General features: G+C 39.4%; 1 protein-coding gene across 5 annotated transcripts in view; it reads left to right on the top strand.

Moving 5' to 3' along the window:
- Window positions 1-17088, top strand: part of TEC (tec protein tyrosine kinase) — a 132847-nt gene that overhangs the window by 104043 nt on the left and 11716 nt on the right. For all 5 annotated transcript variants that reach the window (XM_077847938.1, XM_077847939.1, XM_077847940.1 and 2 more), the window contains 5 exons: window positions 159-334; window positions 3834-3899; window positions 9140-9194; window positions 11725-11804; window positions 13394-13527. In XM_077847938.1, coding sequence (XP_077704064.1) covers window positions 159-334; window positions 3834-3899; window positions 9140-9194; window positions 11725-11804; window positions 13394-13527 — 511 coding nt within the window. The remainder of the gene's footprint in view (window positions 1-158; window positions 335-3833; window positions 3900-9139; window positions 9195-11724; window positions 11805-13393; window positions 13528-17088) is intronic.

Raw genomic sequence — 17088 nt, 5'->3', positions numbered from 1 at the left:
CATATCATCAAAGTCACGAGAGGGTTCCCCAAATTGTATTAGGTAGACTTGAAGTTTCTGCTTTATTCTCTGGTGGTGTGTGAGTCATTTAATGTTTTACTTCACACCCAGTTTCAAACAGAATGACTAAATTTTCATATGTTGTTGTCTTTCCTTAGCGAAGGCCTCCCCCACCAATTCCACCTGAAGAAGAGGATAATAGTGAAGAAATCGTTGTAGCCATGTACGATTTCCAAGCAACAGAGGCACATGATCTCAGATTAGAGAGAGGACAAGAGTATATTATATTAGAAAAGAATGATGTTCATTGGTGGAGAGCAAGAGATAAATACGGGTAAGGGTTTCCTCTCTGTGTATGACACGCAGTGGGTGGGTTGGGTTGGAAGTTAAGTGCTGAGTGAGAAAAGGATCATCTGTAACTATTATGTAATGAGACTAGTTCAGCCAAAGGTAAATGAAAGTACACGTTATTACTTTGCAGTAACACAACGTATTCTTAGTCATGACTCAATAAATGTAAATGGATCAGCCACTTCTTTCTAGAAATTAGAATGTATTACATTTGTCTCTTTCTCATTCATTATATGTTTAATCGATTATTTTGATCCTGGAGGAGTGACATTGTAGGTTTTTCTCACCTGAGGTAAGTAATCTTACATTTTTCTGAGATAGAGAATGTGTATATGTGTATATGTATGTGCACATACGTGCATGTGTGTGTTTGTATAAAATACATATATACACATATAAGCAAGACACTTAAAAATGGGCCTTCTGGGTGGCTCAGTCTGTTGAGTGTCTGACTTTTGATTTCAGCTCAGGTCATGATCTCAGGGTGGTGGAATCAAGCCCTGCATCAGGATCTGTACTGAGCGTGAAGTCTGAGTTTCTTTCCCCTCCCTCTGCTCTTCCCTCTCCTTGCTCTCTCTAAAATAAATTTAAAAATCTAAAAAAGAGAAAGAAATGCTTAAAAACAAGCATTATTTGTACAAGATAATTTTGGATTTAAGGGAATAGTCGTTTCAACCTTAGCATTGGTAAGTGATGAGTAAATATGGGTAAATGTAGGAGAGGGGTATCTTTTAGGCTTCATTAAAGAAACAATATCCTGTGCCTATCTCTGAAATATAATCCTGTTTAAATTCTGAGTTCTTATGGATGAAAAAAGGAGGAATTTTTTTGTCCTGGCCAGAGCATACCCTCCCTCCAAATCTGCTTTCTCACCTCCTTGCTGCATCCCCCAATTATAATTCTCTATTTCTCACTTCACTTCTGGACTTATTTCCCAATCCTCCCAATTGTTTTTTGGTGATTTTTTTTTTAGAGTATTTAAAAGTAAATTCAAATCATTCTGTCATTTCACCCCTAAGTCTAACTACTAAAGATGTTTTTAAATAACTGCTATGTCATTATCATACTTAATAATAATCAAATAAATACCACCTGTGGATTTTCCCCTAACATTTTCAGGACTGGGGGAAGAATACAAATGAAAGTCTGCATGTCATATATCTAAATATTTTGAAACCCTAAGTCAGGCTAACAAACTGGTAAATAAAATAATATTTATCCTTTCACTTGACAAATATACCTTCCAAATGACAAGGAAGCAAGGTTTGAATTAGAGTCCCATGCCTGAATGTGACTGTGCATGGAGGGCTGGCTCTCTGGGGTGCTTTCCTTCCCTGTTCCCTTCTTCCCCAGCACCTACCCACATGCACCATGTGGATCTCCCAGCCATATGTCCAAGCTCTGTCCACAACTCTTGTAGAATCCACTTCCCAGCTTGATCACTCCTTGGACTTGGGCTAGATGGAGTTGCACATAACCAGCATAATTTGCTTTTCAGAGTATGAAAGGTGGAAAGGTCTGCTTTGGCCTTGGCAATGGACAGAGAATTTGGGGGTCTTCGTTACCCAGATGATGATCTAGAAGAGGGCTGAGAGAACACAGACTTTAGCATCTCTTGAAAGTGTGAGGTCATGGCAGGGGACCTTCTGGTCATCCTTTTTTTCCCCCCATTTTTGACTTATTGATGAAACCAGGTCATTTACCCCACAAAATGAGCCACAATCTAGATTAAGCTAATTGCTTTCACATGGTGTCATTTACTATGTCTCTGCCTCTATTTCCTATAACTTGTAATCTAGAGGCTTGATCATTAGAAGTTGATATCTGGTTGTCCCACTTCTAATGAGGTGAAGATGACTCAGTGGTCCAGGTGATGATAAAGTTCTTCATCAGGGTTTCATCTAATGATTTTGGCATTCATTAGTGATTAGTGCTTAGATCCATTATTTCATTAGGGGTTGTAAAATGGTAATTTTCTAACTCTGTCATTCTGTCTGCATTTATTGACTCTCTAAAGAACTGCCTCATCAACCAGTTTATTTAGTTTATACAACAAAGGCAAGAAAAATGTTTGATTTTTTTCCTTTTACCAATTTTCAGAATGATAATCGGTTGATGACTGAGCCTCCTCTAGTGATAACAGTGGTAACCAATAATTGTTTTAAAGATTATTATGGATGCATATTGCAACCATTGTGGTCGTTATTCTTTTTTGCTTGAATTGACCTATCTTAGGTCAGTGATAGCTGGTTTTAGTTGGGACCCCTTTGATCTTTCTTAGCTTCCTTGCTTTCTGGGTAAAATGAAACAGCTCAAGTTCATCTTGTATTTTGCCTGGCCAGACCTTCAATGTGCCATTTTCCCAAGAAATCCTGGCTTTTCTTTAGTGAGATAGTGTTTGGACAACAATTGGATTGCTAGGATTCTAATTACTCCTAGAATGTCATTGTTTCTAGGCCTTTCTCAGTACAACAGAGCTACATATATGTACTTGTGTGTGTGTGTGTTTGTGTATTATGAGTTCTTACTAATAGTTCCAATTCAAATTTAAGATTACAAGGATTTTACTCAGTTTTAAAATTTTATACATGTATGTCTTTTACACTACAAATCTTGACTGCTAACCAAGATTCTACCTATTATGATTGCTTCTTTTTTAATTTTTTAAAATGTTATGTTTTATTGAAGTAAGATTGACAAATAAAAATTACATGTATTTAAGGTGTACAACATGACATTTTGATGTATGTATGCATTGCAAAATGATTTGCACAATCAAGTGAAAAGAGCCCTCATTTGAGCATTTGAGATTTTTCTCTAGCAAGTTTCAAGTATGAGGGCTTCTTCAACTCTAACGTGTGTAATAGTCATCTGGGGTAAAACTGAAGTTTCCTTGACCTTCTCATTCAATTTTCTTAGGGTGTGACTCAAGAATTGTCTTTTTAGCAAGTGTCCCAAATGATGCTGATGTAGAGGCCAGGGACTACCCTCTATGAAATAGTGTTCTACATGCACTTGTTGGAGTATTGGCAAAATGGGTGTTTTTCTGACACTTCAATGTTTCTAAAATAGTGATTTCTTTCAAACATCCCAAGAGATTGTAAATTCCAGAGAAGCATCATGGAATATTCAGAAGAGCTCCGTACCTAGTCACAAGTTCAGATTTTAAGTTCTGGCCCTATTACTGGCTAGCTTTGGGACCTGGAGAAAGTCCCTTAATCTTTCTAAGCCTTGATTTGGCCACCAGGAAGTGGGGACAGTAGTGCCTGCCTACCTCAGAATTGTAGGGAAGGTCAAATGAGGAAATACTTTGTAAAGCATCAAATGCTATAGATATATTGAATTCTTGGGAATTGACTAGTTTTACTTAAAGCTTTAAGCAATATAATGCTCTAATTGTTTCGTAAGAGCAATATTTTTTCTTTTAATAACCTCTCAGTAAAATAGTTTCACTTTACCTAAAGCATTTTCCTTTTTTCCAGGAGTGAAGGATATATCCCAAGTAATTATGTAACAGGAAAGAAATCAAACAACTTAGACCAATATGAGTAAGTAAATGGTTGTTTTGTGAATGTGGAGAACCAAAAAATGTTTTCATTTTCCTAGTTATTTAAGGCATTTGGGAGATTAATGGATAGTTTCCATTAACTCAGTTTTCTAGAGTGGTAAAAGATGTGAGAATTAGTTCCTGCAATACATGTTACCTGAAGGAACTGTGTATGAATGGAGTTACACGGGCAAATACAATTGAACTGATTGTAAACAAATCAAGTTTAGCTGACTTTGAAATACAGATTGTTGTTCATTCAAGAAATCAGAATACAGTTTCCAAGAGTAGCCTTTAAAAAAAACATGTTTTGGGGGCATCTGGCTGAATCAGTCAGTAGAACATGTGACTCTTGATCTTGGCATTATGAGTTTGAGCCCCACATTAGGTATAGAGATTACTAAAAAAATCTTAAAAAAAAATGTTTGTTGCTTTTTTTCTAACTATAATAGCAATATATGAGTACTGTTTTTAAAATTGTTTCAAAATATGAAAAATGTCAATAAGAAAAATTACCCCTAACTCAACTAGAGTTGACCTCTGTTAACATGAGAATTTCATTTCAATTTTTTTACAGCATGGAATCATGCTGTGTATGTGTCCTATCACCTTTATTCTACTTCACAGTATATAGAATGTGAATTTTCCTCATGCCATTAGATAGTCTTCAAAAATATTTTCGTAACTGCATTATATTTCATTCAGTCATAAATTCATCAAGTATTTACTGAGTACTGAGGTCTTAGGATGTCTGAGGCACTGTGCTAGGACTTAGCAGATAAAACCAGGAACATGGCACATGGATGTGCACATGGCACATGGATGTGCAATAATTTGTGTAACCATTTCCTTATTTGTACGGTATTGTGGTGTTTGGCATCTTTGCTATGTAATAATAACCAGGATAACCTCTTTCTGCTTATTGTTTTAAATTGATCTCTAAAAACATGGATTGGGCTAAAGGCTAGTTATGAACTTGTTAAGACTCCTAATGCATTGGGATGCCTGGGTGGCTCAGCAGTTGAGCGTCTGCCTTTGACTCAGGTCGTGATCCCAAGGTCCTGGGCTCAAGTCCCACATCAGGTTCTCCGCAAGGAGCTTACTTCTCCCTCTGCTATGTCTCTGCCTCCTTGTCTCTCATGAATAAATAAATAAAATATTAAAAAAAAAAAGATTCCTAATACTTGCTGTCCAGTTACTTTCCAGAGAAAGCAATGGGCATACTATTTTTATACCCACTAGTAGTGCATGAGAAGAGGCTAATATACACCAGATAGACTTTTGTGGTCATTCTGATGCTTCATTCACTTATTTAAAAATACTACCACCGGGCAGCCCGGGTGGCTCAGCAGTTTAGCACCAACTTTGGCCCAGGGCATGATCCTGGAGTCCCCAGATCGAGTCCCATGTCGGGCTCCATGCAGGGAGCCTGCTCCTCCCTCTGCCTGTGTCTCTACCTCTTTCTCTCTGTTTCTCATGAATAAATAAATAAAATCTTAAAAAAAAAAAATACCACCACCACCACCAGCACTAAAAAGCTGTGTCTTCCGTCCATAGCACTTTCTGTAATGTGAGTGTACCTTAAAATCTAGAAAAAGATGAATAGCACGCAGTGATGTGATTCCCCTGAAGTTGTTTAAGAAATAGGTAACAGCACAAAAATATGTAAAATAAATAATGTTTCTGGGCTGTGCTTGGAAGCCACATAATCCTTATCTAACTGAGAACTCCCTGGACTCATGGGATTACAAATAAGGATTTTATGGAGGTTATGATTCATCGCCATGAGTTTTTTGGATTTATCTTAGTTTGGAAATTTCCTCTCTTCTAAGGGACTCCCCTCTTCCTCAGTGTGACTAAGTGAATTTGCTGTGTAGGGTCTGGCGTGGGAATACCCGCAGCCCTCCACCCAGGGTCAGGAATTCCACATGGCATGTGCCGTGCCTCGCTCAATGAGAAAGATGAAACCTCCTCTCAGAGTAGAACATCGGAGATCCCCCGTCTTCTCTCACTCTCTTCCCATGCCAAGATTTGTGTTGTTCTTTGCTACAGCCCCTGCTGTAACACGTCTTGAATGTCCCCAGGGTTAAAAACCTTTTGCCAGCTATTGAATCAAGAGTTCTTCTGCTGTTTGTTTGGGCCTGGGAGTCCCAGGCAACAGACTGTCCACAGGGCTGGACACAGGACTGCCAGGCCCGAGGCTCCCAGGGCTATCCGAATCTAGTTCTGATCTCCACACCGAGGCAACACCCAGGCTCCTCCTGTTTGAAGAGCAGAGGGTCAGAGGAGCTGCTGCAGGAGACAAAGTGGGATCTTGGTGATGGTCATGACATGTTCTTGATGGAAAGATGTTAAAGGCAGGAGGTGACAGACAGGAAAGGGCCTTAGAACAGGGCAAAGTCTAGGATAAGGCTTTTGAGCGGGTGGCTCAGGAGGAAAGGGTCAAATTAGAGAACCAGCAAAGGTTTATAGCTGGTTGGTTGGTTGGTTTGTTGGTTTCTGTTTTTCCCTCATTTAAACTGGTTGTCTTCCTTTTGTGATTTATTCAACACATCCTCCCCAAGAAGCTTGCCAAGCATCCAAACTTCCCAGAAAACACAGAGTGTCCCCACATCTCCTTTTCTATTCGGACACCACTGTGAAGTCCTGATCCTCTAGAATGTTTTTGAAATGACTAGCCAATCTAAAAACCTCATTCACATCGGGTTTTGATATCTAGGGACAGATGCACTGACAAGTTATTTACAGATCCTAGGCTATTCTTTCTAGGTGTAGAGTGAGTTCCTTCATCAGGGGGAGCTCACTACACTCTCTCTCAAAGAGGTGTCTCTGCGACGGGCAAGGAGAGATGGAGGTGGGCTGGCATCTGCGCCAAGGCTCCTGCTCACCAGGTGGGCTCCCTCACCATTACCTCTGAGTAGAGTTCTTCTTGCCAGGATGAGTGCTGCAGAGGCACCACTGTCCCTCCCTTCTCCCCTAGTGAGAAGTATCACAGAGGAGGGAGGGAATTCACAACAGGCCATTGGGAAACACCATGAATTGATTCATCTCTTTGTTTATCACTCCTTCCTCCTTTCCTTCCTTCAACATATTCTCAAAGGTCTGGTTTTATATCCTAGGAAGGGAAAAATATCCTTTCCAGGGAATCTGCAAATGCCATAAAGAATGATCCTATTTAGGATTTTAAAAAGCCTACCTGCCTTTTGTGGCATGGATTCCTTTTCTTTCTTCCCATTTTTTTTTTTTTTAAGATTTTTATTTATTTACTCATGAGAGACAGAGAGAGGCAGAGGCACAGGCAGAGGGAGAAGCAGTTCCCATCAGGGAGCCCTATGTGGGTTTCAATCCCAGGACCCCAGGATCACGACCTGAGCCAAAGGCAATCGCTCAACGACTGAGCCACCCAGGTGTCTCTCCTTTTCTTTCTTATATTCCCTTGTCCTTCCCAAGAGCTGAATGTACTAGATGGGAAAGGACCTCCTTCTGTCTCTGAATATCTTAAATATAATTTCCTCTTGAGATAGCCTTGCTGATTTCTTCCATCTGAATGCGAGACTAAACCCTAAACCTCCATTGCTTACTCTTGCTGTGAAGATACGGGGTTGGGTCTTTGTTATTTATAAAGATAATTTTCCCCCCAGTCTTTCAGGTCCTGCTGGTTTACAATACACCGTGAGAGCTCTAGTTGCCTTTCCTTAATTAATTTTTATGACTTTTTTGACATTCTGACAAATGTGTCTTGTATCAGTGGAAAAGCTTAGGGACAGAATCCATTCCATTCTCCTCATTTACTGTATCTCTGTTGCATCCAGAAATTGATTGATTACAGCTGCACTTTTGTTAAACTCGGTCTCAGTTCATAAAGTGGGGTCCACCGCAAGGAGATCTTAATGCCCACAACTCCAGTTAATCACCTCAGGCTCCAAATAAAATAAGAGTTACTGTATTGAGATTGTAGCTTGACTGCTACAAGTGCATAAAGAATCTAGGCCAAAAAAAGATCTTATATTTTGTTCTTTGTATTTTCCCTTCCACAATCAGGGAAGGCCTTTATTTTCGCTTGTCTCAGGGTGCTTGCTGGGTCAAAGACAGGTGCTGGTTCTTTTATAAAAGGCTGAACCAGTGATGGGAAACAAAAATGTCCAGAGGGGTCACTCTGGTTTCATAACATTGGAAGCCTCAAGAAATTGGACTGTGGTGGAAGGTTCTCTGCTCACTAAAGGACATCTAAAGCAAGCCGACCAAAACAAACAACAATAAAAAGTTTAAAACAGAAAGTCAAAGAAGACGGTCTGAGTTCATGTTCTTTGGCCGACTTATAATATCATGGAAAGACTGGGCTGGGGAAGCAGGGAGAGGGCCGAGCGTCTCTGAGGATGAGGTGGGCCATGGCAGTTTCCACCTTTCCTTGGAAAAGATTTCCCAAGGATTAAGAAGGAGCTTTGAGCTGCAAGGGTTTGGGGTTGTAGCATGGAGTGGTGGCAGGACTGGCGAGAGGGCAGGCATTGCTGCGTGGCTATGGCACGATCCCTACAGTAGAGCCTCGGATGTCCTCCGAGGGGTGGGAGGTGTGTTGCAACTAGTAAGTCTAGAAGACCCAGGAAGCCTACTCTTCTATTTTGCTCTGCTTCTTTTGGCACTTGGGACCTTTGTGAAATTCAATGGAGGAGCCTCCGTTTAGACTTGAGATGAAATCTACAGCCTATTGGTGAGATGGGGGCTTGGGTAAGATTTACTTTGAATTAAATACAATAATGAAAGGAAGGTAATGTTTCCTACATGTTGGAATTTGTGCAGTGAAATTTGTTCTTGTTATCCCTACCATAGTGAAAAATTGGAAATGATTTTTGTTTTAAATAATAAAGAATAGCTTAAATAAGTTATGGCATATCCATACCATGATGTAGAAAACTAGATTGCTTTCCAACAATGTCTCATATACTGTTATATTAAAAAAAATTCTGGTTATGATATAGCAAGTATCATTTGATCCCACTTTAATAAAAAATTACAAATGTTGGCATGTGTGTGTATCCTCATAAAAAGAGGTGGGTAGAAGAAGTCTGAAAGCATATGTATCCAAATGTTACTAGCGGTTGCTTATATTATTGAGCTTGTGAGTAACATTCTGTTCTTATTAATTTTATTTGTTGTTGATGAGCAGTATTACCTTGTTAATCCTACAAAGAATAAAAAATAATTTTAAAAACCCGAGGTTTTCAACATCCTTTTTCTGTTCAGGTGGTATTGCAGAAACACGAACAGAAGCAAAGCAGAGCAGCTTCTCAGAAGTGAAGTAAGTGTTTTGTACTTGTTTTGTGGGTTTGGTTTCAGCACAAAATAATTATGACAAATCTCTGAGAAATGATTTCACACAACTGTTTCTCTAGTCTAAAAAACACTGTGATGTAAGTGGTTCTTTTTAATCATTTAAAATGGAGGATCGGTGTAGTGTTAGTTTTCTGGGGCCGCCAAAGCAAGGAGCCACAAACTGAGTGGCTTAAGCAACAGACATGTATTGTTGCATGGTTCTAGAGTTAGATGGAAGTCTGCAATCAGGATGCCAGAAGGGTTCCTCCGTCTGAGGGCTGTGAGGGAGGGATCTGTTTTAGGCTTCTTGCCTTTTCCCCTGTATTTCATCCCTCCATGCAGGTCTGTCTCTGTGTCCAGATTTCCCTTTCATTTAAGGATCCCACCATTGAATTAGGGCCCAGCCTAAAGATCTCATTTCAGCCCTATTCCCTCTGTAAATCTCCAAATTAGGTCACATTCTGAAGTACTAGGGGTTAGGGCTCCAGTGTACCTCTTTTGAGGGGGAAATGAACCCATACCGTTATACCTAGTAGGTTAATTGAATTAATATATTTGGGCTAATTAATTCAAGCTTAATGACCAACATTTGAAAAATAGGTACCAGCTAATACATTGGTAACATTTTCATTACTTACCTTCTCACTGATTTATTATTTGCTACCTTGATGTTAGTACTTAAATGTGTTTTTCCCTTTTGTTTGAAGTTACTTTTTTAAAAAAATTTACATCAGTATTACCTGATATCTTTTATAAATAAAGTTTTAATAAGTATTGAGTTACCTTTAGAGATAAATATGCCTAATAATAATAATAAGTGTTTTAATATTCTTACACTTTAAAAATAAATAAATGAAAGGATAAGATATAGTATAGAGGAAGCTACAGTGGACCAAGTCAGGAGACCTGAGTCTAGCTGTGACTTTTCTAGTCTCTTTTGCCCATCTGTAAGATAAGGAGGTTGGATTAGATGATGATCTGTATAATTATCTGCATTTATGATCTTGTTATTCTACTTAGTAATTCTCAATTTTTTTAAACCCATGCTCTCTTTTTATCTCCTGCTTATTACCACCAGTCAGGGTTTTGCTAGACACTTATATCTGTAGTTTATGTTAAGAGAGCAAAAGCAGGGATGGCTCAGTGGTTGAACATCCGCCTTTGACTCAGGTCATGATTCCGGGGTCCTGGGATCAAGTCCCAGGTTGGACTCCCTGCAGGGAGCCTGCCTCTCCCTCTGCCTGTGTCTCTGCCTCTCTCTGTGTGTCTCTCGGATAAATAAAAATAAAATCTTTAAAGAAAAAAAGAGAGAGAGAGAGCAAAAGCAGGTGACTACTTGACTCAAATGATATTTTATCATACCTACTCCCCTTATATGCCTGCCTGTGACCCCTCGCAATGAGAGGCAGCTGTAGGTGGGTGGGTGGCAAAAAGCCTAGGGTCCAGATTTTGGCTCTGCTACCTACTAGCCGTGTGATCTGGGGCAAGGTATCCAGTCTCTCTGTGCCCCATTTCCCTACCTGTGAAGTAAAGCAGGGTTAATAGTAATACCTGTCTCATAGGACATTTATGAGGATTAAATAAATCCACATATTAGAACATACACCAAAGCATAGTAAGCTCTCAATAAATATATGGTAGCTATTATGCTTTTTTACTGATCGGTAAACTATTATGATCATTAATTGCACCTAATTGTTTTCATCAGATTTATTTGTGGGGCTTTAATTCATTGTCTTTCCTTTGAATGATAAAATTTATTTTGTTTTTCAACTATTAAACACACTCTCATCTTAAAGCAATTGCAGAGCTGGAGACTGATTGTGGTGTTATTGGTGGAGAGCTATGGGAGGTTCCTGGCTTCTGCTTCTTGTTCTTTGGCTTCAAACCTGATGAGGACTTATCTTTTAGTCATTCCATGTTGTTTTGGCTTTTGGCTTTTTCTGCTTGATTTACTTGTGCTTCCATCTCTCCTTTTCCGAACAGTGATATTTAACATTGATTTCCAGGGGAATTAGGGATTTTTAAAAAATGTTCTTATAAAGAGCACTGAGATATTTACAGGGAAAATGCTATGTGGATAGAAGATGATATTGAGTGAGGATTCAAAGCTTATAGCAAACATGAAAAGTATATGAAATGAAACCCTGTTATTAAGAAATGCATTTTTTAGTAAATGTTTCCCCACATGTCCACAACTTAAAGGAATTGCAAAATCTTGTCTATTGGTTCTGGAAGGGCCCTGAGAGATCTATTGATGAAATGTTTCATGCTGGTATATGTGAAGATTTGTGATTGTGGGGAATTGGGAGAGTATATTCTTTAGCTAATCTCGTAGCACAGTAACGTGAAGGGGAAAGTCATGCAGATGCACCCTGTTTGTAAATTGTGCTTCTCCAAAGCAGATTTTCTAGGCAAAGAATAATCGTGAAATTGTAAGATTGGTTTCTTGAATCTTCTCTATGGCATTGATACTTGTTATTGGGTTGAAAAAAATTTTTTGACTTGGATTTTAGGATAAAGAAGGTGGTTTTATGGTAAGGGATTCCAGTCAACCAGGCATGTACACCGTCTCCCTTTATACAAAGTTTGGAGGGTAAGTGATCAATCAATCAATCAATCATCTCTCTCTAAGTGTTTTTGTATGAAGTTCCTATATAGTTTGTATGCATTCCTAATTTTTAAAAAATATGCTGCATTTCAGCATTAAACAAGGAAATCTAAACTTGGTTTCTTTTTTTTTTTTTTTTTTTATTTATTTATGATAGTCACAGAGAGAGAGAGAGAGAGGCAGAGACACAGGCAGAGGGAGAAGCAGGCTCCATGCACCGGGAGCCTGATGTGGGATTTGATCCTGGGTCTCCAGGATCGCGCCCTGGGCCAAAGGCAGGCGCCAAACCGCTGCGCCACCCAGGGATCCCCTAAACTTGGTTTCTAAAGTCTGCCCTATTTTTTATATTCATATTTCCTTATATCCATATTTCCTATACCTGGTAATTTTCTTATGGTTTTCCATTCATATCTGTTGAGAATGTCTACAGAAACTTTAGCAACATTCAAGAAATAATTACCGTGTGCTGCACTAAGCACTAAATATACCACAGTGAACAAAGTAGACACAAGACCCTGCCCTCCAATAGCTTAGTGGGGGATTCAGACAAGCAAACAGGCACTTAAGGTAGTACATAAAGTCCTATGCTTGGAGAGAATGTGTGTATATGGCGGCAGGAGGGGGTTGGGGTACCATAGCCCAGAGGTATCCCAGTCAGTCGCCAATGCTGTCTGAAGACATCTAGCCAGACCTGATGGGTGATGCAGGCAGAAGTCGGAGGGAGGGGAAAGAGTGTTTCTGATTTAGGAAACTGCTTGGACCCAGAATTGAGTGAGAATATGGTGAGTTCCAGGAACTGACAAAAACATATTATAGCCAGAATGGGAGGGGTGGGGTAGGGAGGAAAGAGAACCCTAAGAGATAAAAGTAGAGGTCAGGTCACGTCAATGTCAAGAAGCTTTATTTTAAGAGCAGAGGCAGTTCTCTTGAAAGGATTTTTGGCCAGGGATGACTTGATCTGTGTTCTAGAAAGCTTTCTAAAATAGAATTTGTACACTTTTTATAAGTCTGTTTTTTCACTTTTAGAGGTATAGGTCTTCTAGATGTTTGCAGGTTTGCCTCCATAGCAGGGACAGGGGCACCTGGGTGGCTCAGTTGGTTAAGTGGCTGCCTTCCACTGAGGTGATGATCCCGGGGTCCTGAAATCCGGCTCCGGGTTGGACTCCCTGCCCAGTGGGGAGTCTGCTTCTCTCTGCTTCTCTGCCCTTCTCCCCACTCGTGCACTCTCTCTCTCTCAAATAAATAAATAAAATCTTTTAAAAAATAGCAAAGGCAAAGAACAGTAGCCAGCTAATATAGCGACTTTAAGACTTTTAACTGTTGGTAAATGGAATTGGTAAATCTTTTCTTTCATAATCTCACGCAAGGGCCAAGTACACTATCAGTGACCACTTTAAAAACTTCCACCTGTTAATGTGAAAGGTGAAGCTAAGAAGAATGTGAAGAAAAATAAAGTCGTACAGAGAATAGAAGGGACTCTGTGTAGGGACCTGTGGCTGCCTGGTGGAAAATATCTTAAGAATGAAGTTACGTGATTCCAGCTTGGTGCTAACACATTTGGATTTCCGTTTCAGGGAGGGCTCATCAGGTTTCAGGCATTATCATATAAAGGAAACAACAACATCCCCAAAGAAGTATTATCTGGCCGAAAAACATGCTTTTGGTTCAATTCCCGAGATTATTGAATATCATAAGCACAACGCAGCAGGTAAGTGATCTATTAAAACATTTTTCAAATAGAGGGTAGTGATTAAAATGAACAGACACTGTGATGAACTCTGCCTTGAGCAGTTTCAGTTTATAGTTAATTTTAGAATGTGATTAAAAATCATTGCATATTAATGAAGTGAGATATATATATATATATACACACACACAAAGAAAAATGGAAGTAATATTAAATCCCATAAAAAGCTGTCTTGACCTTATGACATGAGTTATTCTTGTTATATATGATAAATGTTCACATTTCTGTGATTTATACCCTTGGTGCTGACAAAGGCTCTTTGCCTGACCCATTTGTGCGCTTTCTTGTAAAATCCAGTTTTTCAAAATAACTCTGCTAAGTCAGTTGAACCAGAACTCCCACCTTGACATCTGATGTCTGCTCATTGTCAATATCTGATCAGGTTCCTTATTTTCCACCAGGTGATGTCTGGTCACCCTGGCTTGTCTTCAGCAAGATCCTGTTATATTGGTGTATCCCAGAAACCCCTACTGCCCGACATTTCTCTTAGTAATTTTCCATTCACTGACTCCTACTCTGCTCCTTGGCTATAAATTCCCATTTGTCCATGCTTTGGAGTTGAGCCCAATCTCTCTCAAGCTCTAAAACCCCATTGCAGTGGTCCATATTCCAATCACAGTGGTCCTGAATAAAATGTGCCTTACCGCCTATAGAAGTGTCGTTGACTAGTTTCCTTTCTTCAGCGGTATGAAATGAACACCCAAGGTATGTCCATGTTAGAGTTGTTACCGAAGCTGCCAGACAAGCTCAGGGTTTAGGGTTATGCTATTGGCTTCCAAAGACTGGAGTCATCATGTCCTGGACATGAAGTTTTCCATCTCCTTGAATCTCTGCTATACTCACTACCAGAACGGGAAAAAACCAAACACCAAAAACAGAAGCCGCATTGGTACCCATTTCCTTAGCTAATGATAGGACTAGTTCATTGGGGCATAATTTAAATATCATAAAATATACCCATTTAAACTATACAGGTCAATGGTCATTAGTAGATTTAGAGTGGTGCCAACTACCACCGTAATCTAAGAACATTTTTGTCATCCCCAAGAGAAATCTTGTACCCATCACCTGTCACCCCTTGTCCCCCTTTCATTCATCTAGCCCCTGGTAACCGGTAATCTACCTGCCGTCTCTGCAGATTTGCCAATTCTGGACATTTCATATAGATGGAATCATACAATATGTGGTCTGTTGTGACTGGCTTGTGTGACTTCACGTGATGTTTCTGACACTTGTCTATATTGTAGCCTCTGTACATGCTCCATTCCTTTTTATTGAAAAATAAGAATCCACTGTGTTAATTTCGTTTATCCATTTTGTCATCATTCATCAGTTGGTGGACATCTGGGGTGTTTCCACATTTTGGCTGTTCTGAATAATGCTGCTGTGAACATTTGTGTACAAGTTTTTGCATTCACTTCTCTTGGTGGCTTACCTACGAGTGATTTTGCTGGGTTATGTGTTAATTCTGTGTTTAACATGTGGGGAGCTACTTATATATCAATTTATCCCCCCAAAGAACTTTTTGTGATCTCTTTTTCTGTTATTTTCTTTTTTTACTGTTCACATTCCCTTATTTCTTTATGTGTCTGTGTTCTTGTATAAATTTTATTCTTCACCATTATCTAAATTCACTCATTTAGCAAACATGTATCGAGTGCCCATTACATGCCAGGAACTGTTGCCTGGCTCTAGGGAGATTATGGTGGAGTCACTGATCCTGTCTCTCATCTTACCATCTGGTGAGGGAGACACAGAAATATAGAACAATTTAAAGTTACTGTGAGATATGTCGTAACCGAAAATATACAGAGTGCTCTGGGTGTTTATAGGAGAGATACCTGCCATTTCTTCATGTTTAGTGCTGTGTGTCTAACCTACCTCACTGATTTCCAGTAGTTGGTGTTCCCAGTTGTTGATATTTTATATCCTTTTTTTTCCCCAAATTTTAATTTGATCCTGCTTAGTTAACATACAGTATTGGTTTGAGGAGTAGAATTAAGTGGTTTGTCTCTTACATACAACACCCAGTGCTCATCACAACAAGTGCCCTCCTTAATACCCATCACCCATATAGCCCATTCCCCACTCACCCCATCCATCAACCCTCAGTTTGTTCTCTATTGTTAAGTCTCTTATGGTTTGTTTCCTTCTCTCTTTTTCCTCCCTCCCATGTGTTCATCTGTTTTGTTTCTTAAATACCACATATGAATGAGATCATGTGGTATTTGTCTTGACAAATGACTTATTTGGCTTGACATAATACCTTCTGGCTCCATCTATGTCATTGCCAATGGTAAGATTTCATTCTTTTTGATGGCTAATAGTCCATTGTATATATACGCCCCATCTTCTTTATCTGTTTATCAGTCAGTGGACATTTGGGATTTTTCCATAGTTTGGCTGTTGTTAATAATGCTGCTATAAACATCAGGGTGCATGTACCCCTTTGAGTCAGTATTTTTGTGTCCTTTGTGTAAATGCCTAATAGTGCAATGGCTGGGTCATAGGGTAGCTCTATTTTTAACTTTTCAGGGAAACTTCCTACTGTTCTCCAGAGTGGCTGCACCAGTTTGCTTTCTCCCCAACAGTACAAGAGGGTTCCCCTTTCTCCACATCTTCGCCAACATCTGTTGTTTCCTGAGTTGTTAATTTTAGCCATTTTGACTGGTGTGAGGTGTGATCTCATTGTGGTTTTGATTTGTATTTCCCTGTTGATGAGTGATGTTGAGCATCTTATCATGTGTCTGTTGGCCGTCTGGATGTCTTCTTTGGAGAAATGTCTATTCATGTCTTCTGCCCATTTCTTTGCTAGATTATGTGTTTGATAAATTCTTCATAAATTTTGCATACTAACTCTTTACCAGATAATGTCATTTGCAAATATCTTCTCCCATTCCATAGATTGCCTTTTAGTTTTGTTGATTGTCTCCTGTGCTGTGCAGAAGTTTTTATCTTGATGAAGTCCCAGTAGTTCACTTTTACTTTTGTTTCCCTTGCCTCCAGAGACATGTCTAATAAGAAGTTGCTACAGCCGAGGTCAAAGAGGTTGCTGCCTGTGTTCTCCTCTGGGATTTTAATGGTTTCCTGTCTTGCATTTAGGTCTTTTATCCATTTTGAATTTATTTTTGTGTACGGTATGAGGAAATGGTCCAATTTCATTCTTGTGCATGTGACTGTCCAGTTTTCCCAACACCACTTGTTGAAGAGACTGTCTTTTTTCCACTGGATATTATTCCCTGTTTTGTTGAAGATGAGTTGACCATATGGTTGTGGGTTCATTTCTGGGTTTTCTGTTCTGTTCCACTGATCTGTGTGTTGGTTTTTGTGCCAGTACCATACTGTCTTGATGATTATAGCTTTGTAATATAGCTTGTAAGCGTGGAATCGTGATGTCTCCAGCTTTGCTTTTCTTTTTCAGCATTACTTTGGCGACTTGGGGGTCCCTGCTGTTGATATCTTAGAGCTCCATATTTATGATAAGATTGCTAGTGTTGAGTTACTCACGGTGACTCATGTTAA

This window comes from Canis aureus, chromosome 14 (genome assembly GCF_053574225.1).
Source record: "Canis aureus isolate CA01 chromosome 14, VMU_Caureus_v.1.0, whole genome shotgun sequence".
Taxonomy (NCBI): domain Eukaryota; kingdom Metazoa; phylum Chordata; class Mammalia; order Carnivora; family Canidae; genus Canis; species Canis aureus.
The sequence above is the reverse complement of the archived record's forward strand: the minus strand, read 5'-3'. Positions and strand labels throughout refer to the sequence as shown.